This window comes from Anopheles gambiae, chromosome 2, assembly GCF_943734735.2.
Source record: "Anopheles gambiae chromosome 2, idAnoGambNW_F1_1, whole genome shotgun sequence".
Classification (NCBI taxonomy): domain Eukaryota; kingdom Metazoa; phylum Arthropoda; class Insecta; order Diptera; family Culicidae; genus Anopheles; species Anopheles gambiae.
Window position 1 is genome coordinate 21898228 of NC_064601.1, and position 20432 is coordinate 21918659.

The 20432-nt window shown below is 50.4% G+C and overlaps 7 protein-coding genes across 8 annotated transcripts in view; 4 read left to right on the top strand and 3 right to left on the bottom strand.

Annotated features, from left to right (window-relative positions):
• LOC1273451 (uncharacterized) overlaps positions 1-2885 on the bottom strand; it is a 34730-nt gene extending 31845 nt beyond the window's left edge. Inside the window, exons 1-2 of the mRNA XM_061651003.1 lie at positions 2773-2885; positions 84-684 (exon numbers count right to left, since the gene is read on the bottom strand). The gene's annotated coding sequence lies outside the window, so the exon portion shown is untranslated. The remainder of the gene's footprint in view (positions 1-83; positions 685-2772) is intronic.
• Positions 2886-5579: 2694 nt separating this feature from the next.
• Positions 5580-6683, top strand: LOC1273449 (protein FRG1 homolog). The gene is made up of 3 exons (XM_312426.3): positions 5580-5762; positions 5833-6414; positions 6481-6683. Exons 1-3 carry the CDS (start codon positions 5704-5706, stop codon positions 6626-6628), a joined length of 789 nt encoding a protein of 262 aa, XP_312426.3. The 5' UTR covers positions 5580-5703; the 3' UTR covers positions 6629-6683.
• Positions 6674-11598, bottom strand: LOC1273448 (DCN1-like protein 4). Of its 2 annotated transcripts, XM_312425.5 has the most exons (6): positions 11366-11598; positions 10513-10940; positions 9522-9619; positions 9002-9255; positions 8705-8912; positions 6674-8636 (listed from the first exon to the last, which is right to left on the bottom strand). In XM_312425.5, exons 2-6 carry the CDS (start codon positions 10602-10604, stop codon positions 8569-8571), a joined length of 720 nt encoding a protein of 239 aa, XP_312425.3. In that variant the 5' UTR covers positions 10605-10940; positions 11366-11598; the 3' UTR covers positions 6674-8568. The 2 variants fall into 2 exon arrangements, with proteins under 2 accessions (XP_312425.3, XP_003436143.1); XM_003436095.2 differs by lacking the exons at positions 10513-10940; positions 11366-11598 and adding an exon at positions 9718-10098.
• Positions 11599-11642: 44 nt separating this feature from the next.
• LOC5667444 (uncharacterized) lies at positions 11643-12912 on the top strand. Its single transcript, XM_001688330.3, has one exon. The coding sequence runs from the start codon at positions 11643-11645 to the stop codon at positions 12546-12548; it is 906 nt and encodes a 301-aa protein (XP_001688382.2). The 3' UTR covers positions 12549-12912.
• An 80-nt stretch (positions 12913-12992) lies between these two features.
• Positions 12993-14805, top strand: LOC1273447 (MAPK/MAK/MRK overlapping kinase). The gene is made up of 6 exons (XM_061651012.1): positions 12993-13083; positions 13159-13363; positions 13440-13656; positions 13739-14193; positions 14265-14373; positions 14445-14805. The coding sequence occupies exons 1-6, from the start codon at positions 13062-13064 to the stop codon at positions 14634-14636; spliced, it is 1200 nt and encodes a 399-aa protein (XP_061506996.1). The 5' UTR covers positions 12993-13061; the 3' UTR covers positions 14637-14805.
• On the bottom strand, positions 14798-19016 carry LOC3290632 (uncharacterized). Its single transcript, XM_563648.5, has 3 exons — positions 18592-19016; positions 15222-18498; positions 14798-15146 (listed from the first exon to the last, which is right to left on the bottom strand). The coding sequence occupies exons 1-3, from the start codon at positions 18686-18688 to the stop codon at positions 15065-15067; spliced, it is 3456 nt and encodes a 1151-aa protein (XP_563648.5). The 5' UTR covers positions 18689-19016; the 3' UTR covers positions 14798-15064.
• An 11-nt stretch (positions 19017-19027) lies between these two features.
• On the top strand, positions 19028-20406 carry LOC1273446 (uncharacterized). Its single transcript, XM_312422.6, has 2 exons — positions 19028-19195; positions 19280-20406. The coding sequence occupies exons 1-2, from the start codon at positions 19172-19174 to the stop codon at positions 20009-20011; spliced, it is 756 nt and encodes a 251-aa protein (XP_312422.3). The 5' UTR covers positions 19028-19171; the 3' UTR covers positions 20012-20406.
• The last annotated feature ends 26 nt before the right edge of the window (positions 20407-20432 follow it).

The window sequence follows — 20432 nt, forward strand, 5'->3', positions numbered from 1 at the left end:
GAGCCGTAAAAGTAGCGCTGATGAAAAGCACGCGTTGTTCGCGGATGGGGGATGATTTTCCATGGAAAAGCACGTTTATTTACCTTTAAGCTTGCCCCGGCTCCAAGTCGTCGTGCGGGAAGGGGCGGCTGATGACGCCGACACCCGGCACAAGGTGCTTCACTCTGCGTGTTTACGAGCGCCTGGACGGTTGCTGCAGGTTTTCAATTTTCCACCAAGGCCAGTCGCCAACCGTCCGGAGTTTGCTACCCAAAAATGGTGGATGCCGCCGCCTCCTAAGGTTAGACTATCACACACACACACATACACACTTCGACACACTTGAACAAGTAGACAGAGCAGGCAATGGCAGGAAAGCACGTTCAGCTAATCCTTCCTTTCCAACAGGAAACCAACCGCCCAAAAAAAGGGAAGTGTTAGGCGCAAGGTCCCTTTTCCCTGGACTCGTTGCCAGTTTATCTGCTGCCCGGAACTGGAAACACACACACATACACACACGGAGCACTCTGGGTTGATAATGAGATTTGCTGGGTAGGCCTCTTCGTTTGTTGCCAGGTATGCAACCTTTGCCACTTTTCTCAAGGATATTCGATTATACGATTAAATCTGCACTCGCAACATCAAAACACTCATGCACTTGCATGCTTGCACTATTTGAACTGCACTGCAATATTTTCGGTTTCTCTTTTTTCGGGAAAGAAAATAAATGGGGGAAACATTAAAAGCTTGCACACACACACACACACACTGCACAGTGGCGCGGTCTCGATCACAATCACACGCTCTTCTATCACTGCACTGCTAGATGCTTTCATCCTAGCAACCGACCGGTTGGGCTGGCCATCGTCGAATAAAAGAACAACACCCCGACACTAAACACAATGCACATCAAAGCAGCCTCCGGAGAAAACGCGCAAACGACACACACGCTCACAGGCTGTTGCGGAGATGAATGCGTTTTTTTTTTGTATGGCGCGCACGTGGTGCGAGAGGCGCGGCGTGTCGAGCCATGCGGAAAGGGGCAGAATTCCATTGCGTGGAAATCACTGCACAACCACGTCTGTCACACATATCACAGAGGAGGAGGGGCCGGGGGGGGGGAAGGTGAAGGGTTTTGGAAGTTGGATTCGGCAGGCGGTTGCGATTCGATTGCGTTACGCAGCTTAGGCGTACGATCGGGCACCGGCGGCGTGAAGTCGCTTTGTGTGCGACGTGGCGAGTGTCATATTTCCAATTGTTTAAACGAACTCACGGTTACGGTGGTGACGCTCTCGATTACGGGACATCCCCTTTCCCCCCTCTTCCCCTTCGCCTTTCTCCTCTCGGTGAGAGACATTTGGGGAAACAAAAGCAGAGCAAACCCTCAGACCACAGGGGTTTGTGTTTCCCCTTTTGTCTTTTTTTTTTTGGTGCACCACATTATTTGTGTATGTTTAAACAAGCCCTTTTGCAAATGAGTCTCGCTGCCATACGGTCTTTCATTTACATCAGGAACCTTCCTCATGTGTTAGAAAAGCACACAGGGGAGGGTGGGATTTTTTGCGCTTTGCGCTCTATAAACGGGTATAAAAGCTTCAAAGCGGTTGGGCGTATAGCACACAGAGAAAAAAAACACGATCCTAAAATTCCCTAACCACAATCATTATGCATAGTCTGGAGAGAGTCAAAAAAAGAAGACTGGAGTTAAAATACAACACTGTAGGCGAAAAGCACACACATATACACATACACTAAATACACAGCTTTTAGTGTACGCTTTAGCGCGTTTTCGTCCCATTTTAATTAACATCAAACGGGATTTTTCTATCAACAAGCTGGAGAAGATACCGAAAAAAGTACAATTAAAAGACTAACATTGATCTCATTTAGAGTCCAAAGTTTAATAATTTGATAAAAAAAAAGTACAGACTTTCCCCAGGATAATGGAATAATTCACACCGCATAGAGACCGCATATTTCGAACATCAAACGCAAATGTCATTCCGCTTTTCCGCCAAAATATACTTCATATGTGGGTAGTTCCTGAATAATAGCCTCAAAAATAATTTTATTTTTTCGGCTATGCTAACTTTAATAGAATTATCATAAAATAATATTTGTTTATTAAATTTATCATTTTTTCTAATCTTCAGAAAAGTATTTTATACTGCATTTCACAACTGATCAGTACAAAGTATTGAAATTTGCTGCAAGTTGTTGTCCAATTTGGTTGATATTAAGTAGATGAAGCTTGAATGGTAACCTCTTGAATGTTACAGATTGAACAACTTTATTTTAGGTAAAATTAACCTAACTTTTTTATCTATTTTTTTTTCTCTTTCCAATCCTGCACAGATAATCATTGCATCTTTGAATGGGAAACTCCGAAATTGAAACCTTACCCGAACCTTCCATTTAAGCTAATTTTGTTTCATTCCAACCTCACCTCACAACAATACCGGGACGCCGGCGATGATTTCCCCTACAAATTCCTCCCTCTCCTCCCCACCCACACAAAAAAACCCCTTTGTGTGGTTTTTCCGCTTACGATTTGCCACCCGCCGCCGGTCTATCGTTCCGGCGGCACTGTGGTTCTTCTGTCTAGCGTTTCCACACTCGCCCTTCACATCAGTTGTGGGACGGTTGTGAGCGGTCGCTAAGCAACTACCACGAAAAGGCGTAAATCACTGCGAGTGTGCTGCGACCGTCGCACACAGTCGTCAAAGTACACCTTGCGAATGCAAAGCGCCTTCCACTGCTCCGAACAGTTCGACGCGCACAGTAGAAACTCACCAAAACGCACAAACCACACAGTGGACCACCACCTCACAGACTAACACCCGGTTCGAGCGCGCACAAACGAATCCTACGCACGCCAAGCGTAGACTGGCAACTTTGTTAGTGTAGCGTCCTTTTTTGGCCCGGTCGCGCTGAACGCCGGCTAGGGCGAAGGATCGTCGTGCTCGTCGTGTCCTGGTGTGTCTCCGCGCGTGTCTGTATGTGTGTGTGTGTGTGCGCCGCCTGTCTCGGATGGGTTTCGTGCCCTCGTCCTCGGATGTTTTTATGAATGAGGGGGAAAAATGCACAAACCCCCTCGCATGCACCACCAACACCCGCGGGTTCGTCCAACAGCCCGACACGAGGGAACAAATTGTGTGCTCGCGTGCGCGTGGGTTCCACGTGCGCATGTGCCCGACATTAACACCCTCTCCCCTCCTGGCTACTGCTGCTTGCTGTGAGTGCGGGCCGGAAAGCGGGGGTGTTTTTTAATGTTTTTGTTGTTGGTCGTTGGTTCTTTATGGCAGGGGGCCGCCGCTCAGAGCACGGCATTCATCGCCAGACCATTTCGCCCCGTGCACAACGCAGCAGCAGTAGGCTTTGCTAGTGCAGCGCGTGGTCCAAAAGCGCGTTTTGCGCTTCACCGGATTGCATTGAAAACATCACAGGAAAAGCGTGTGGAACAAAAGCATGCGCCATTCGTTTCGGGCAAGCGTGACCAATGTGTACGATGCGAGGGTTCGCTGGGCGCATCGTCCTGTTGGGTCCTTGCAGGACGAACATTCCAGCGGTGCGGTTCAAATTAATGCAGGTTCGAAAGAGCGCAAAGAAGCTATCAGAGTTTATGGCAAAATTACGTTTTGTGTAAAAAGCTATAAACTATGAATTCCAATTACAAAAATATGGATGCATGCGCTTTTATATAGGTATGCGTTGCCATTCTATTTAAAGCGATATTTTTTATGAAGTTATTTTCGTTTCCTGGCTTTGTCTTCACCCTTTTTAGTGTCTGTTTGTAATGGGTTTTCATAAATCTTGTCAATCCCGGCGGATATCCGATTTATGGACATCCATCGTCATCGGATGATCGCCCGCGCCTTGGTATGTATCAATCCCTTGAAAGCTTCAGTGCTTCGGGATTATTGGCAATGTTTCATCCCCCCCTCTCTCTCACACTCTTTCTCTTTCTCCCCTAAACAACGTTTCCTGCAACAACAAGGCAACAAGTGTTGTGTCTTAACCAGGACATAGAGCACTTGTCCGGACACTCGGTGTGAACACGCGAAACTCTTCCACAATTGAGCAGTCCATAAAATCCATCCCTTGCCGCTGAAGTACATTACCCAGCGTGGGTAGAAGGATTGAATGGAGAGCGCTTTCTTATCTTCGCGGGCACTTGACAAGAGTAGTGTGCTCGTTCGACGACACCCCCTTTGATGGTGTATCGTGTCCTCCATGGTTACTACGAGCAACGTACGTCCGATCCATGGTGGCGCTGGCGAGCGAAACTTCGAAGATCTAACGTCACCCGGCCAGAAACAATAGCGAGGAGAGCCAGCCAAGAACATAATGCTTTTGTCCGGGTGTTTCCAGGATTTGGGTGTGAGTGTCGAAAAGCCTGAAGTCAGAGACCGCCCCCATCCCTCGCTCTTCCCCCTTCATTGGCAGTGTTTTAGCGAGCGCGTAAAGGCGCACCAGCTGTACACGGTGGTTGGAGCTCAAAAACAGGCGCACACTTCAAACTGTGCGACCAACTGGATAAAATTAATGGAAGGCGAGGGTTTCTTTTTTGTGGCGTTCTGCGCTCTGTACAACATAGCATCTCACCCCTGCACACCATCCCCCACCCGTAGCTTTCTCCTGAATGGGACGAACTGTGCGTTACGGATGTTTTGTTTTTGCTGCTTTGGCGAGCCTTAAAAACGGCCTTCAGTAGGCTTTGAATACGACTGGTGGAGATTTTAAGCATTGGTAAGATGGGAGGGGGGCTTAAAACTCTGACCGAGATCCATGCTTTTTTGCTGTTGTTGTTGTTTTTGATATTGTTGATGCTTTCTTGTCCGTTGGGTTTCTGCTTTGTGCCGTGGCTTGTGGCTCGGTACAAGAGGAAGTTCATTGTGCGTTATTAGCGTACTGGCGTGAGTTTTTTGTTATGTTTTAGTTGTCGCTTGTTCTACTTCATCTACCGTCACTGCACCAGTTCCGTCAAGGTTAGGTAGCATCAGATAGCGTAACATCATCCGGTGCGGGTGGGCTTGGCACTAGGGAATGGACAGCACACAACACACAAAACAGCGATGGGACATCATGAAACGTTGGAAGCAAGCCTTAAGGTTTTTGGACTAGACAGGCGGCAATGTTAAACAATAAGCAGAGAGCGCGGACCTCCCCCCACCTGGTGATGAGCGGAATTTGTTAGCGTGGCTCTGACTCGTACTTCATGGATTACAGGAGCTTAAATGGAGATTAGATTTAAAAAACTGATCTTCAGTAGTTGATGATGGGATGCTTTTGTTTTTTTGGGTACTGGTTTAAAATTGCTCTTTAATGAAATGAAATGAAAGGTGACGAGAGAGGGATTTACACGTGGACCTCTGTAAGTGCTCTAAAATATTAAGGAAAACAGTATTCTATTTATTTTCTCTTTTAGAAGAGATGTTTGTTGTTTAAACAGAATATAATTTTGTTTAAACAATCCCAACGGTATTTCAACGGATTGTTGAAACTTTTCAACAACAAAAAAAAGTTCACTGCAAAACGAGCACTGTAGGCAAGTAAAGGAAGGGTAGAGAAAATGAGCGAGAAGTAGCGATATTCGAACGTCAAAACTGCTCGCCGTGTTGTACGGGCGTTGTAAACAAAGCCCGCTGTCAAACAGCCTATTTTCGATTGTTTACATCGATTGCAGCAAAATTTTGGGAAGAAATCTCTGCGAAAGCATCGAAAATGTCCGAATACAACAAAGCTAAAATCAGTAAACTCGTCCTGAAGGGTGAAAGTTCTAAGTAAGTATAGATAAGTGTGAAAAAATCATATAAAATACTACAAAAACCTCCTCCTTTCCCGTCTTTCCAGGGGTACCAAGCGAAAGCACAAAAAGGACAAGAAGGATAAGGAAGCGAAGCGAGCGCTCGTGGTCGATACGGACGCGGTGAAGCATGGCGGTTGGTGGCAGGTCGCGAAAACTAGCGACATTACCGGCTCGATCGCACTCCAGTTCGATAAGCAGGCGTACGTAAAAGCACTGGACAACGGGCTTTTCACACTGGGCGCACCGCACAACGAGGGTGATCCGCCGGATCCGGAAGAAATCTTCAGCGCCGTACTGATCAACGAGCAGAAGGTGGCCTTCAAGTCCGGCTACGGCAAATACCTGAAGGTGGAGAAGGACGGCATGATAACGGGGCGGTCGGATGCGGTGTCGGCGCTGGAGCAGTTCGAGCCAGTGTTTGAGCAGGGCAAAACGGCACTGCTGGCGGCGAACGGTTGCTTCGTGTCGGTCGATCCGGAGGACGATGCGCTGGTGGCTATCAAGAAGAAGGTGGGCAGCGATGAGGTGTGCACGATACGGAGCTGCGCCGGAAGGGAGGACATCTCCAGCAAGGAGCTGCCGGTGGAGGAATCGGGCGATCTCGATCAAGTGGAGCTAAACTATGTGTAAGTATGGTGTATGGCTGCCGCAAAACTAGCAGTGAATATGTATTCATGTGCTTTTGATTGCAGGAAAAAGTTTCAAAAGTTCCAAGACAAGAAGATACGCGTAAGCAAGGAGGATAAACTGACTCTCAAAAAGGCAAAAGAGGACGGCGCCCTGCATGAAGCATTGCTGGATCGGAGAAGCAAAATGAAAGCGGATCGATACTGCAAATAAGAATAGATTGTTCGCCCCCAATAAAGAACGCTTAAAGACACAAGGTTAAGATAAAGTATGTTTGGACTTTTATTACGCATATTATGACCGTTGCTGCCCTTTGCACCGGTACACCTCCTCTTCTCGGTACAAGTTGTCGTGCGCTCGCCTGCTGCTAATGTGTGTTACTTTGTCATACGATTAGTTTGATTTTGGTGAGAGTATAGTGGCGGCCGTAGTTTAATGTTGTTTTCTTTTTATCGTAATGATAGTAATGAATGTTGCCATAAGTTTTATCATCTCTGCATTTATGTGACTTTACTGTGTAGCTCCTTGCCAAAAACCATGCTACAAGCTAAACCGAATTTTGATGATCGACTATTTTATTTGCTGTAAGTGAATTTTTGTTTTTTTCTGTGGTAATTTGTATGTCTGCCATTCGTTAATTACTTGTTTCTTTTTCTTACGGAAGGGGTTCAAAGTTTGCTGCCATGCCATGCGGCTCACTAACTCTGCTCACTACTGCACACATCGCCACATCGATTTCAATCACCCAAAATTGTTTGCCCCCCCCCCCCCCCCTACCCACTTTATCGTTATCGGAATATCAGTTCGTTAGGGCCCTAGTCGCTGTGTGTGTGTGTGTGTGCCTTTTCCCGGTGACCCATCGTCCCGTCGTCCTGTCGTATGAAGCTAATTGTTATAAATATAAACTTGCGCGAACGGTCAACTCGTTCGTGTTTTTTTTTTGCGCATGCATCCTGTGCATTACGGAGTTTGTCTAAAAAAACAAACAAACAGATTCCGTCTACGATTGCGGACAAAATTAGAAGAAGTTCTAAGTGTGTTTGTATGTGTGTGTGTGTGTGTCGATGTGTACTGTGTTTCGTTTGGATTGGAACTGCCAGCCTCCCCCACTGGACGGGTAAGGGTACCCCTAATCTATCATTAGCAATTTCATTTATTGTTCTTTTCCTAACACTCACTCACTCACTCACACAATTCATTTCAGTTCTTTGCTTTCGTTTCCTCCTTTACCGTTTCGCGCTCGTGTGTATATGTGGTTTGCATAGATCCTAATTTCATTGTATTGCAATGTTGTGAAAAGAACATTGAATTCACGCGGTTCTGTTCGACCAGGCAAGCAAAATCAATTTGCAAAAAAAAAAAAAAACAAAACAAAACTAAAAATCATTGCTTCCGCACTTTCGTTTTTGGTTTCGGTTTTGAGGCTAATGCTGCTGAGGTGGGCGATATACTTGAGGAGGGCGGGAGGGAAAGTAAGAGAGATAGAGAGAGAGAGAACGAGAGAGAAAACAAAATGTATGTACGCTAATCTGCGCTAATCGATTGCTGCAGATTACGGTTAAGAAAGGTCCCTTAAACAAAGGTAAACAAAATGATACGTTACCTACGAAACCTATGTCGCATTAGTGGTGTATGTTACAGCAAAGCGCATTAATATATGTATCGTAGTAGAATGTCCTGACATAAACACAATCCACTCAATATCTACATTACAGAAAAGGGTAATAGGTAAGCAGAAAATGATCCTTTCAAAAATATACATCACTCTCTAACCCATATTCATCGTTTTGCACTGGACGCGGGAAGAATTTACGATTACTGCTGCTGTATATCCCCCCTTGCTTCGCTATCGCCCTGGCACCGTACTGCGTCGTGTTGGGTGTGTATGTGTGTACTGTCTCTCCCATGGAATTGCTAGACCAGATTTTTGGGTGGGAGATTCTACTGCTTGGGTTGTGTTGGTGTGAAGGGGAAAAAAACAGGCGCCTACTAGGATGGGTTAAAAGGATCGTCGCTTTGTTGGTGCAGGATGAACCTTCTCGATGTTGTTTTTGCTGTTGTTGTTGTTGTGGAGTTTGTCTTCGAATTCTTACTGCAATCATGCGAACTGGGTGCGGGGCTCCTCCTCACGGCATCTAACGCTGCAGTAATCCTCAGCTAATCGTTGACTGTGCTCTCAATTGTCTTAACCATTCCACAAACTCGTCCAGCATGACGGGCCCTGCAAAGAAAGGCATTAGTATCGCTATGATATCTACAGGACCCTTGAAACGTGGGATTGATACTCACAAGCTCCATCGACATCGTAGTTTGTTAGATCGTTGGAGATGGTGCGGGAAAACTCTAGAATATTACACCACTGATCCTTGTTGATCACTTTGTACTTGGACTGCTCTAGGAATTGGGCAAATTGTGCATACAGTGGCCAGTGCTTGCCGAGTAGCAGCTGAAGCATTGCTTTCGCCGTCTCGATGTCCATGCTGCGCTGGTCTTTATCCTGTGGAAGCGAAACGGGCAGAATGGGGAGGGGTGATGGTCGCGCATTAGCCTCTCGCGGTGTAAGGGGAACGGGGGACCCACACTTACCCTTGCAAAATCGTACGCATATCTGTAGATGATTTTGAACGAGTTTGGGTCGTTGAGCATGCTTCGCAGATACTCCAGCTTGCACTGCACCTTGGAGGCCGTGTCGCACTGCAGATCCGTTAGCCCTTTGAGCCACTCGCTCTGCGTGAAGAAGCCCATCTGTTTGGCACCCATCTTGTACGCCAGCACAAGCATCGCCACATTCTCCGGCTCGACGCCAATGTCTTCGCAGAACTTTTCCATCCCTTCGGGGCCTAAAAAGATGGGAAAAGTTGATTAGAAAAAAGCCCCCTTTCGCTACATGCTTCCCTTCAAAAGGCAAACAAAGCCAGTAAGTGCCAATGGCCCTTCCGTTTGTGGTCTAAAATTAGACCCATTGTTTACCGGCCACCGGAGGTGGACTTGGTCCTTAGCGACTCAGCGGGCTCTTTTTTGCCGATTACTTAACACATTTGCACGCACACACAAAAACACGCACATAATACACGTACGGTGGTTGAGCTGTGTTTCGCCATCTTACCTAAAGTGTCCGGATCGTCCGGTGTGGTGTACTCCCGGAACCAGGTGAGGCATCGTTTCTGATTGAAGGCGTCCTCCGATTTGCTGTAGCGCCGTGAGCTGCAAGCGAAAGGCAAAACAAACCATGTCAGTGTAACAATGGCAACGGTGAAATAGACCCATCCCAAGCAGGCGCCGCATATCCGCAAGATCCGTACATTCCGTCACCCATCTCGTATATAGCTCGCCTCCGTTCCGTTGACAGATCTGTCGAGAAACGCGCTAAACATTCGCCACTTCAGACGTCCGGCTACTATCGAACATCGAAGAAAACCCGCCCCTTTCGCCCTGCCAGCCGGAAAAATGAGGCCAAATGGACCGAAAGATTGATAATGTCGAGTCGCACCACAACAGACACTTTTATCACTGTTATCGTGTTCTTCACTCGCTGTTCTACACACGCTCGGGGCGCAAGAAAAACCCACACCACACCGTGCTTGGTGGTGCTGGTGCTTGTTTCGGGGACGGTGTTTCGCTGACAAATGGAAAGTGAAAATTAGGAAGGAAAGCAACTCTCATTCGCTTGCTGCGGACCTCCCTGTGTATGCCCCTGTGTGTGTGTATGCCCCTGTGTGCTAAAAATATCGTGTTGATCTTTTTTTAAAAAAGACGCGCCACGCTGCACATACTGCCATCGCTACTACGTGGGCATAAGAGAGCGTAGCGCTAATTTAGCTCCACCGACCAGGTCGGTCATTTTGAGGGGGAAGGAAGGAGGTTGGCAGGAGACGGGAGGTGAGACGGGGAACCAAGCAACCTATCGTTCGAGCAAAGGGGGAAACAAACGTATAAATCAAATGCACGCCTGGACACAGTGGTCACGACGTGTCCCAAACATCCTGTACGGGTCAGGCTCATTATCGGGGCTCTTACCACACACGCACCAACCGTAGACAACAAATGACGTCGAAATCGGGAAGGTGCTTCCTCTCCCTTTTGCTGCTGCGACTTACCTTTGATAACTATTTCGCTGTCGCTTGGTCGACTGCTGGTCTTCTTCGCTGGGCCGCATGTCTATGGCGTGACGACGTTTACCTCTGGGCATTTGTAATCTGTCAATTGTGGAGCGTTTGCTTCCTGCAGGTCCAAGTGGGCACTGACGGCGGAATCTCCTGGGCTGTCCTGCTAGGCGTTGGTTGCTTCTCTGAATCGAGCGGCCAGCTATGTCCACATCAGTTTGTTCACGTGCACACGGGAGCCAATCGTCGTTTGTTTTGCGAAATCACAACCACCAGCAAACGCAGCAGCCTTACTGAGCGATCAGTCTTCACGACGATCCAGGCAGTACCGTCCCGTCGTTGTTGTGTCCCGAGCAAAGGGACGGAAGTTTCCCGGATAGGTTGATGAGGGTTTAAGGCAAATAGATCCCAGCTAACCCAAGCTGTTCACGCACGGCATGGAAAGAGAGAGAGAAAGAGATAAAAACGAGTTGGGGGAAATATTATCAGTGTGTGTAAACTTTGCCCTTAAATCAATACGGTGACAAAAATCAATACTGAATATCTTAAAATTGGCTGCTTAGGCTGTTTGGGGCACCCGTTTCCGGATGTGCACAGCGGTACCCGGATGTGTATCGGTCCTTTAGCGGGCGTCGCACTACCCAGCTGCAAGCGTTTCACCCGGAAAAGTAGACACAGCTTTCCGACTGTGTTTCGCTGTCGGGTATCGCGTGTCCGCTGTGGCTGCTGCGCTCTGAGCTGAGTCTGAGGGAACGATTTGCCCCGGAACGCAGCATCAGCCGTGAGCTCTGGGCGTGCTGGGAGGCAGAACACCGAAGGCAGCCACAGCAGGTTGAGCGATACTTACCTTTCCAGAACGATTGGCCCCAAAGGCTATCGCGCAGTGCACGGGGAGGAAAAAGTAGTCAGCAGGTACGGGTAGAAAAAAGTATACACTTGGTGTCGCTTTCGTGTGGCGATGCTGCTACTGCTGCTGCTGCTGCTGATGATGATGATGGTTATGCTTTCATGTTTTCAACAACGCAACGGGAAGGGAAACGACGAAGCTCGACGAACGACGGTAATCACATAGTCGAACCCACTGCTACAATCTGCGTTGCTCGATGCAATGATGGGGTTCGACTATGCATCGAGCTGTCAAACCGCGATCAGGAAACGCGAGCGAAAGAGATATCAAGCGAACGAAGCGAGACGCAGCGCACGTGCTGTCAAAACGTCAAACGGCGATTCAAAGTGTTGTCGAAAATGTGAACCGCTTTCGCGTCCTTGCATTCGTTTACCTGGAAATTCTGGTGTACCTGTTTGTTGTGTTTGCCTTTCGACTGTTTGAGCTTGGCAGAAAGCTACCCCTTGTGCGAAGTGCGTCTCGCGAGGAAACGATCGAACGAATAGTTTACCCACGCCACGACGTTCGCCTAGCCCCCAAAATTACTATGCACAAAGTCACAACGGCACCAAAGACCGTTGGTGGCAGCATCAGCAGCAATAGGCTGGCGACGGCTGGACCACCGGTACGGAAGGAGTACGAATCGAGCTCGTCCGATGAGGACGGGTACCTGTCGCCGTTCAACGGATCGGACGACGGAAGTGGAGTGGCGGAGGGCAGCCTGCTCGACGAAATGCCACCATTCTCTGCCTGCTCGATGTCGCCCTCGGCACGATCACTGTCACCGATCGAGCTGGAACCGTTCGAATCGCCCACCTCGACGCCAAAATCCGGCCGCAGCTGCTACTCGGGCTGCAGCACGCCGCTGTATGGGATGACGCCACCACCACCAGTCGCCAGCACCACCGGCACCAACGGTCAGCAGCCGGCCGAAGGGTATGTAACGCTGGACGAAATACATGCCCGCATCGGACTGACCCCGCCGGATGGGAACGTTAGCCGGAGTCGGCTGAATTTGGAAACCATCTTCGAGGGCGTGTTCCTGGAAACACCACCAAAGAAAGAGTTCCAGTCGAAGGGGAATCTGTTCCGCCGGTCCCTACGGAACCGGGCGCTGCTGTTCGAGAAGGTGGAGAAGCTGTGAAAAGCATGCATGGCCCTGGCAATAGCATAAGTGCAGATGTGTTATGCATTTTAGATAGTGGAATACTGTTTTACGATTTGAAATTTCGCCAACGTTTGCAATAGAGAAGCTGTTGCAGAGTGGGAAGAGGTTGTTATTATTTCGTAAGAACCACCGCAGAAGCGAGTAGGGAGGGTAACGGAGAAGATACCACCATGTGGGTCAGGTTTATTCCAATCGTAGGGAAAATACTTTATAAGCAAGCACAGGGGAACGTTGTGCCTTTTTCGCGACTTTGCTCACGAAATGTATGATAGGAACTGTAGTAACCAATCAAGGAGCGCAGGAATTCAATAAATTTCTAATCCAAGTACACATGTACAAAGGAGTCGTTGAGTTTTCATCGGTTCGGCTGGAATTTGCTCGGTTTGGTGTGTGTAGCTCGATTGTCCGCATGGTTGGTTTATTTGATTATTGTTATTTTTTTGAAAGCAAACGGTCGTGCACTGGTAAAAAAACGGAAAGACAGGAAAGATGAGTACCTTCAAAATAACAGGTAAGCAATATTTGGTAACGCATTGATTACAAATTCATATATTTATCTTCTGTTCTTTCTCACTCCTGCCAACAGGATACGACATCATTCACCAAATCGGAAGCGGAGCCTATTCGGAAGTGTTTCTCGTGCGCTGTCGGAAGTCGGGCAAATCCTATGCCGCCAAACATCTGATCGATTGTTGCAGTGATTTGATGTGCGATGTGGCGTACGCTGAGATACAGCTCATGAAGTCGGTGCCGAGCCATCCGAACGTTATGCAGCTATGTGACCACGTGTTGTAAGTTTTAAACTGCGGACGGTTGTATCGGGAAATGATGGACCAACTCTGATCTGTAATATTTATATATTTTTAGAGAAAACAAAAGCCTAACTTTAATCATGCACCTGATGGACATCAACCTGTACGAGTACATGCAGAAACGGGTGCGACCGTTTTCGGAAAACCGCGTCCGAAAAATGCTCTACCAGATCGTGCTGGGGCTGGAGCATCTGCACCAAAACGGCATATTCCATCGGGACGTCAAGCCGGAAAACATTTTAGTAAAATTTTCATCCGGAATCATTGGCAAGGTGGGGTGTGGACCTGGATCTCAAGTGGTAATGGAAACATATTTACTTTGGTTGTTCGCTTTTTTCTATTGTTTGTTTTTAGAGAGAAACCCTCCAGCTGGCAGACTTTGGAACGGCGGCCACGATCGCCCAACGCCCACCGTACGCCATCTACATCGCTACCCGGTGGTATCGGGCCCCGGAATGTATGCTCTCCATGGGTTACTACGGTCCCAAGATGGACGTTTGGGCGGTCGGGTGCTGTTTCTATGAAATGTTGACGCTGAAGCCACTGTTTCAGGGCGAAAACGAGATCGAGATGCTGGACTGCATACACGAGCTGCTCGGTTCCCCGTCGTCCGCTGTGCTGGAGCGGTTCCGGCCGTGGAATGTAAAGAACTTAAAGTTTGCTAAGCGTCAAGCCACTGAACTACGGTGGCATCTGCCGCTCATGAACGTGTTCGGGATGGATTTGATGAAGAAGATGCTCGCATACTGTCCGGATCAGCGGTTATCGTCGAAAAATGTCGCAAACCATACCTATTTCGAGGAGCTTATGTATGGTTCAGAGGGGGGGCAGTGACAAAGCTTTCCAAGTGGTTTATACCCTTTTCTCTTGTCATTTTCAGAAGGCACAAAAAATTGTCCAAATTCTCGCTAAGTCACCAAAGCCTGTACAACGAAGTGAACGAACATGAGATGAAATCGTGCGCGGGACAGCTCAGGAACAAAACGAAGGTAAGTCAATGCAACACCCCGGTACGATAACGACGGGGACAGCACATTGATCAATCGTTTCCTGTTTGCAGCATCAGCATCTAATGCCGGATTCGTCGGTCGCGAGTGTGCAAAGCTTCAAAACGAACAACACGTTCCACTTTCTTTCGCCGGAGGAGCAGACGAAAATTAACAAGCAACGCGAACGCTTCTGGAATATGAATCCGAAAAGCATAGAGCATAAATTGTGGTGCAATGAACCGCTGTACCGCCGGGAAAAGTAAGCTCTCCCGCGCGACGATACGGATTCACCACTAGGAAAGTGAGGTAGTTTTGTAATTTTATGTATATTTTGATACATTTGCTTTGATTCATGCACCAGGAGAAGTGTTTCAGGGTTTCATGGATCGTTTACACGGCTTCTAGAAAAAAAAATCCATTTACATCCGTGGCGTAAATCCGTCTCATTGTGCAAGAGCGCACTCACTTTATTCGCTAAATGACTCTCGGATGACTCGTGACTGCAAATCAGGTACATTGGGGTTGCAACGTGATTATCCCTTCCCGTCCATCCTTCTACACACGCGATTGGGCGTGTAGCTTGAAACAGCGTGATTTCCGACGACTTTCCTCCCTATTGCGGTGGCTTGAGACGCTTGTGCGCTTAAGTACACTTTCTCGTACGTGAAACTCCCCTCTTTCGGCCTTCCTTTTAGGCCGTCATCATAAGCTGTTCCAGGTCATCACGATTGAACAGCTTAATCTTGAGGAAACCCGGGTTCAGTTCGGTGTATCTGTAATGGAGTGGATTACAAAGAAAAAACATGAGTCTCCACACCAACCCCAAATCACACTGCTACGGCACCTACCTTATGTTCTTAACTCTCAGCATGGCTTTAACACGCTGCTTGATGATTGGTTTGCCATCGGCGGAATGCAATCCGCGCCCCGTGATGATGTACAGCGTCTTGAAGCGTTGCTGCGAGTTGAGCAGATTCGAGGCATGCTCGGCAAGGAACAGCTCCAAGCAGCGCAGCGCCTCCTGCGAGTGGAGATAGTGCAGATCGAGCACCTCGTCATTGTTCAGCTTCAGCTTGTGCACCTCCATGATGCAGTTGGACGCCCGGCTGTTGTACATGTCGATCTTGGTCCGGTGCAGGCGCGCAATCTGCGAGTAATAGTCGGCCAAACCCGGCACATTGCGCTGAATCGCCTGCCGGGCCTTTGCGTGGCATTCGTTCTTGAGGTCGAGATGATGCTGGGCCAGATTGCGACACTCTTCCGCCTTGATGAGGTGGAAATTGATCGCCTCCTCGCCGGACAGGCTCGACCCGGTCGGGGACGGGGTGGCGAAGGTGGGCGAGCTGAACAGATCGAGCAGTTTTTGCTTCTCGTGCTCGGCCCGCTTCTTCAGCAGCTCCTCCTTCTCCAGCATCTGCTGGCGCACGGTGTCCGGGATGGAGGCGTTCAGCACCTGCACCGTCTCGTCGAAGCGATTGTTGTGCGCAGCGAGAATCTCCACCAGATCGTCACCGTTCAGGTGCGGGAACATTTCCTTCAGCTTCTGCTGCGACATCTGCTGGGCCAGGTCGGGCGGTCCGTCCGCCTTCTGCCAGGTGGCGTTCGTTTCCTTCTGGTAGGCGGCCAGCGCTTCCTCCATCTCGATGATGTCCTTCATGTTCGGCTCGCCGGACGGGTCGGGCGGTTTGAACAGGGCGGGATACTTTTCCTCCGTCTGCATCAGCTGCGCCATGCGGGCGTCCTCCCGCAGGCTGCGCTGCCGCTCCTCCTCGGTGTAGCTGTAGACCGAATCGAGGAACAGCAGGTACAGCTGCTCCGCCGTCTCCGTTGCCATGAACACGCGCGTCCGGTCGGACTGCAGGTCGTCCAGCTCGAGCGACTTGGGACAGTGCTTGTCCCGGAAGATGGCGTGCAGCTGCTGCACCAGCTCGACGCCGAGCCGCAGCTCGACCACCTCGCTGTCCGTCGCCTTGTCGGCCGTCTCCAGATCGAGCAGCTCCTCGGGCGGCGACTCGTCGGCGGCCGGGACGATGCGTCTGGCCAGGCGCAGCTTCTGGATCGGTTCCGAGAAGTGTTCGTTGCCGAGTATGAACCGTGCCTCGATTTCCTTCTTAAGCGCTTGGGCGTTTTCCTTGCTGTTGTGCTGCTGGCCCCCCTGCCCCGTCCGCCGGACCGTTTCGCGCGGTGACTGATGTCCCGAGGAGCCGCCAGCGGGTGTGTAGCTTGCGGCGGCTAGCATTTGGTCCGCTTCCAAGGTGTCCACCTCGAGCAGCGACGGTGCGACCGGTACCACCGGGACAGCTTTCGGCACCGGTTCGTTGCAGCTACATTCCAGCAAGTTCCACTTGACCGCCGTCTCCGTGAGGGCATCTACCAGCTCACCACCTTCCTCTCGCCGCCGTTGGCCAGCTGAAGAGCCAGCATCGCCGAACGGGTTTTCAAAGTTTTCCAACTTTTGCTCCTCGAGCAGCAGGTTCGCCACCCAGTCACCATCGCCGCTGCACTTCTCGAACAGATCCCACAGGTAGGACTCCGGTACCTTTGGGTAGAGGTTGCAGATCTCCGAAAAGCTCGCGTTCTCATTCGGACAGCCGCGCTTGTGCTTCGTCAAGGCGATTCGCTTTTTGTCCGTCTTTTTCGACGCCTTTTCCTTGCCTGGCGTTTGGAGCGCGGTGGACGGAGGAAGGGTTTTCTGTGCCGGATCGGTAAACTTTGCCGGCAGCTTGGTCGGTTCCTTCACGCTGGAAAGGAGATACTCCGCAATCGGTTCGTGGAGCGGATTGGACGTTCGCTGGGGTTGCGCTTCTAGCTCTAGCACGTTCACCGGTGGGGGAGGTTTCGTCGACGAGGACGCCGACGACGACGTTTGGCCCCAGAACTGATTGCTTTCCGTGTCGTACGGCTTCCAGTTGGTGGCCGTCTTGCGCCAGTCGTCCGTAAAATCCCAGACAAAATCGTCCTCGTCAAGTCGGGTGGTTGCACCACCCATCGCACCGGCCGGTTCGCCGACGCTATCCACCTTCATCGCGCCCTGGTGCCCGGTGGAGTCGGGCACTTTAATGGGCGTGCCTATCTTTTGCGGATCGCGAGGCGGCTTCGGCGGCGGTATGGCGGAAAGGTTAGGCTTCTGTCCGCCGTTGTCTTTTGTCGCTTTCGTCATGCCACCCTCCCATGCGTCATTCCACTGTGCGGTCGCCGTCTGCGACGGTTGGTCCACCGGTGCCCGCTGCTCGTCGCCAGTAATGAGCAAGTCGGTCGGCAGGATCGGATAGTGGCGCATCTTGACTGGAATGTACAGCGCGTGCTCGAGCTTGCACATCCGGTACAGGTCCTGCACGCTCGCAAGCTTCTCGTAGTTCTGCAGCATCCGCTTGATCTTCGGCTCCGGCACGCCGTGCGTGTTGCGTATCGCCAGGCTGCGGCTGTTGTTCCGCCAGTGCGTTTGCGGCTCGAGCACCTCGAGAAAGTACCCGTGGTCGGCCGCCATCTGCACGTACGGATACATCTCCCACAGGCAGATGTTCGTGTTGTCCACCACGATCGGGCTCCAGCCGTCACGTGCCTTCGCTAGCACGTTTTGCTGATTAAAGCGATGGGCCGCGTCGATCGCATCGGGCTGGAATTTGTACACACCGTTCACCATGAAGTAATCGTCGGCGCTGAATATGTGATTACGATAATCGCCCCCCGAAGTGTGGTCGATAAGCGCCCGCGATAGGTGCGATTTGCCACTGCCCGGCGCTCCACGCATCAGCACCATGACGCGATAACCTTGGCCCACCATGTCGAGGATGTTTTGATAGTTCGCCGGCTGGTCCGGCGCTGGCTTGTGCTTGCCGGGTCCCCGGGGCCGCTGGCTGGCGCTGTTGCCGGGCTGCTGAAATTGCACCGGCAAGCTGCCCTTCTGCAGCAGGCTGGCGAAGCTGGTGGCCATCTCCGACTGGAGGTTGCCTTTCGCCACGTTCACCTGCTTGCGGGTAGCGCCGGTCGAGGAGTCGGGCCCATCGGTGGGCGATGGTGGTGGTGGTGGTAATGCTATCGGCAGTGCTGCGTCCGGTTTCGGCCGGTCCGGGGATGAAACGATCTGTTCCTCGTCCTTCAGCAGCGCTTCGACACACGCGTTCACTAGACAACGCAGTCGAAGGGAAAGCAAACGGTTCGGTCAGTTTGGACAGGAAAGGAGGCGAAAACCTTGAAAACGCAATGACGCATACTCACAGTCGTCGTACTGCTCGATCGTGGCAATGATTCGCTCCTGCTCAATATGATCACCGAACATTTCCGTCAGGTGTGCTAAAATTTCGTCCCTACACATTGTGGTGCGGCGATTTCTTTCCTTCTTTCTATGGTAGGATGGCTTCACGATAGCGCTCGTGGGGATTTTGTTTATCAGCTAGGGCGTCCCGTCGAATGGCTGGCGTGGTGTATGGCAAACCGATAACACTTCATGCTAATGAGCGGAGGAAAAAACAAAACAGTACACCCTTTGCAGCGAGCGCGACACGACACACAATCACTTTCACACGGTAAAAACACTCAGAAAAAGGGAAAAGATACGAATTAAGGCGCGCACTTCACGGTAGTTGGGGTGGTAAAAACGTCGTAAAAACAAACACGTAAATAGAACAATGTGGCGAAATATGAAAGTGACAGCTGGCGGGAGCGCTCGCGTCGAAGCTGGCAACACTGCCGCGCTTGTGGCAGGCAACGGATCAGCTGTTCCACGTTCGGGCTTCGACAACAAAGCAAGTGGTGGCGTGAAAGTTTGTTTACGTTTCGCTTGTGCTGCACACTTTCGATGGAAAATTCGCATCTAAATAGGGTAATAATTACTTTGTGCTGCACGGTGGTACAGATTTGTGATGTATTGCAACGATTAAACGCGTGTCACTCTTTTCCCTTGTAGGCTCACATGTACGGCAGAAGGGCGGAAAACTTTGCTAAAAATCGACGCTTTGACGAAGCCATCGAGTGCCACCGGAAGGCCGTGTCGCACTTCAACGAGGCGCTCAAGCTGCAGACGAATACCGTCGTGCAGGAGTCGCTGCAGCTGCAGCGAAAGTACCACCTCAAGCAGGTCGACTGGATGCTGGTGCGGAAGCAACAGTACGAGCGGTACCTCCGGGCGCTCGACTACCAGCGCCGTAAGAATCCCGACTTTCTGGCACAGCAGATTGAAAAGATGGACAAATACAACGACCTGCAGGTGGCGATCTATCACAACCTGGACGATACGGACGGTTTGCTCGAGTCGCTCAACACAATGCTGACCGCGGCCCAACCGGCGGTGAATGGTGGCGGTGGTCCCAAAACGGTGAATGAGCTAATCGCTCTGAACCACTCGCTGCACATACTGATCCAGCGCATGGCCCAGAACGTGGACGAGTACGCGACGGAAAACGAGGAGCTGCGGGAGAAGCTGCGCTACTACGAGAAGGAACGGGAAGCTCCCGCGGGCAGCTCGGATGCTGGGCAAGGGTTAGTGGACACGGAATCGTTGGCCAGCGCGAGCAAAGGAGGTGTTGGTGGCCCCAGCACGCAGAAGCATACGCACGGATTAATGCATGACAATCTGTCCACCGCTCTAGCACCGCTCGAAATGCCGGTGTTTGATTTGTCCGATTTCGATAATCACTGAAACGCGGATGCTCATGCGAGACGAATGCGTTGGTGGTGGTGATGATGGCACCTTTGTACCTGTGTCCTGGGGTGCGCCTGGGAACTGGTGGCGGCAGCTGCAATGCAGCGTGTAACAGTGTTGCAGGATGTGATAACACTACACTGATGTATTTACATTAAATTTAACAACACACACACACACACACACAGACACTGTACTGTAGACCCGCGAACCATTTGGAAGCGGAATCATGCGCGTGGCAGGAGTAGGGAGTGGGTAGGTCAGAAGAGAGTTGTAAATATTGTGTAGCCCGGCCGAAGCCGGAAAGCCTTCGCTCTATCTCTGTGCTGGCGTGTTACGGACAAGTACGATGTATAACTATCGCAAATAAAGATTAATTACAGCAACAGGAATGCATTGTCAATCAAGAGTTGTTAAG

Coding starts and splice junctions, on each gene's coding strand:
- LOC1273449 (XM_312426.3), top strand. CDS start 5,704: ATGTCCGAATACAACAAAGCTAAAATCAGTAAACTCGTCCTGAAGGGT. Junction 5,763..5,832: donor CTGAAGGGTGAAAGTTCTAA/GTAAGTATAGAT, acceptor CCGTCTTTCCAG/GGGTACCAAGCGAAAGCACA. Junction 6,415..6,480: donor CAAGTGGAGCTAAACTATGT/GTAAGTATGGTG, acceptor TTTTGATTGCAG/GAAAAAGTTTCAAAAGTTCC.
- LOC1273448 (XM_312425.5), bottom strand. CDS start 10,604: ATGCCCAGAGGTAAACGTCGTCACGCCATAGACATGCGGCCCAGCGAA. Junction 8,913..9,001: donor ATGCGTACGATTTTGCAAGG/GTAAGTGTGGGT, acceptor TCGCTTCCACAG/GATAAAGACCAGCGCAGCAT. Junction 8,637..8,704: donor CTACGATGTCGATGGAGCTT/GTGAGTATCAAT, acceptor CTTTCTTTGCAG/GGCCCGTCATGCTGGACGAG.
- LOC5667444 (XM_001688330.3), top strand. CDS start 11,643: ATGCATCGAGCTGTCAAACCGCGATCAGGAAACGCGAGCGAAAGAGAT.
- LOC1273447 (XM_061651012.1), top strand. CDS start 13,062: ATGAGTACCTTCAAAATAACAG. Junction 13,364..13,439: donor CAGCTATGTGACCACGTGTT/GTAAGTTTTAAA, acceptor ATATATTTTTAG/AGAAAACAAAAGCCTAACTT. Junction 14,374..14,444: donor AGCTCAGGAACAAAACGAAG/GTAAGTCAATGC, acceptor TCCTGTTTGCAG/CATCAGCATCTAATGCCGGA.
- LOC3290632 (XM_563648.5), bottom strand. CDS start 18,688: ATGTGTAGGGACGAAATTTTAGCACACCTGACGGAAATGTTCGGTGAT. Junction 18,499..18,591: donor GATCGAGCAGTACGACGACT/GTGAGTATGCGT, acceptor TGCGTTGTCTAG/TGAACGCGTGTGTCGAAGCG. Junction 15,147..15,221: donor CTGAGAGTTAAGAACATAAG/GTAGGTGCCGTA, acceptor ACTCCATTACAG/ATACACCGAACTGAACCCGG.
- LOC1273446 (XM_312422.6), top strand. CDS start 19,172: ATGGAAAATTCGCATCTAAATAGG. Junction 19,196..19,279: donor AAAATTCGCATCTAAATAGG/GTAATAATTACT, acceptor TTTCCCTTGTAG/GCTCACATGTACGGCAGAAG.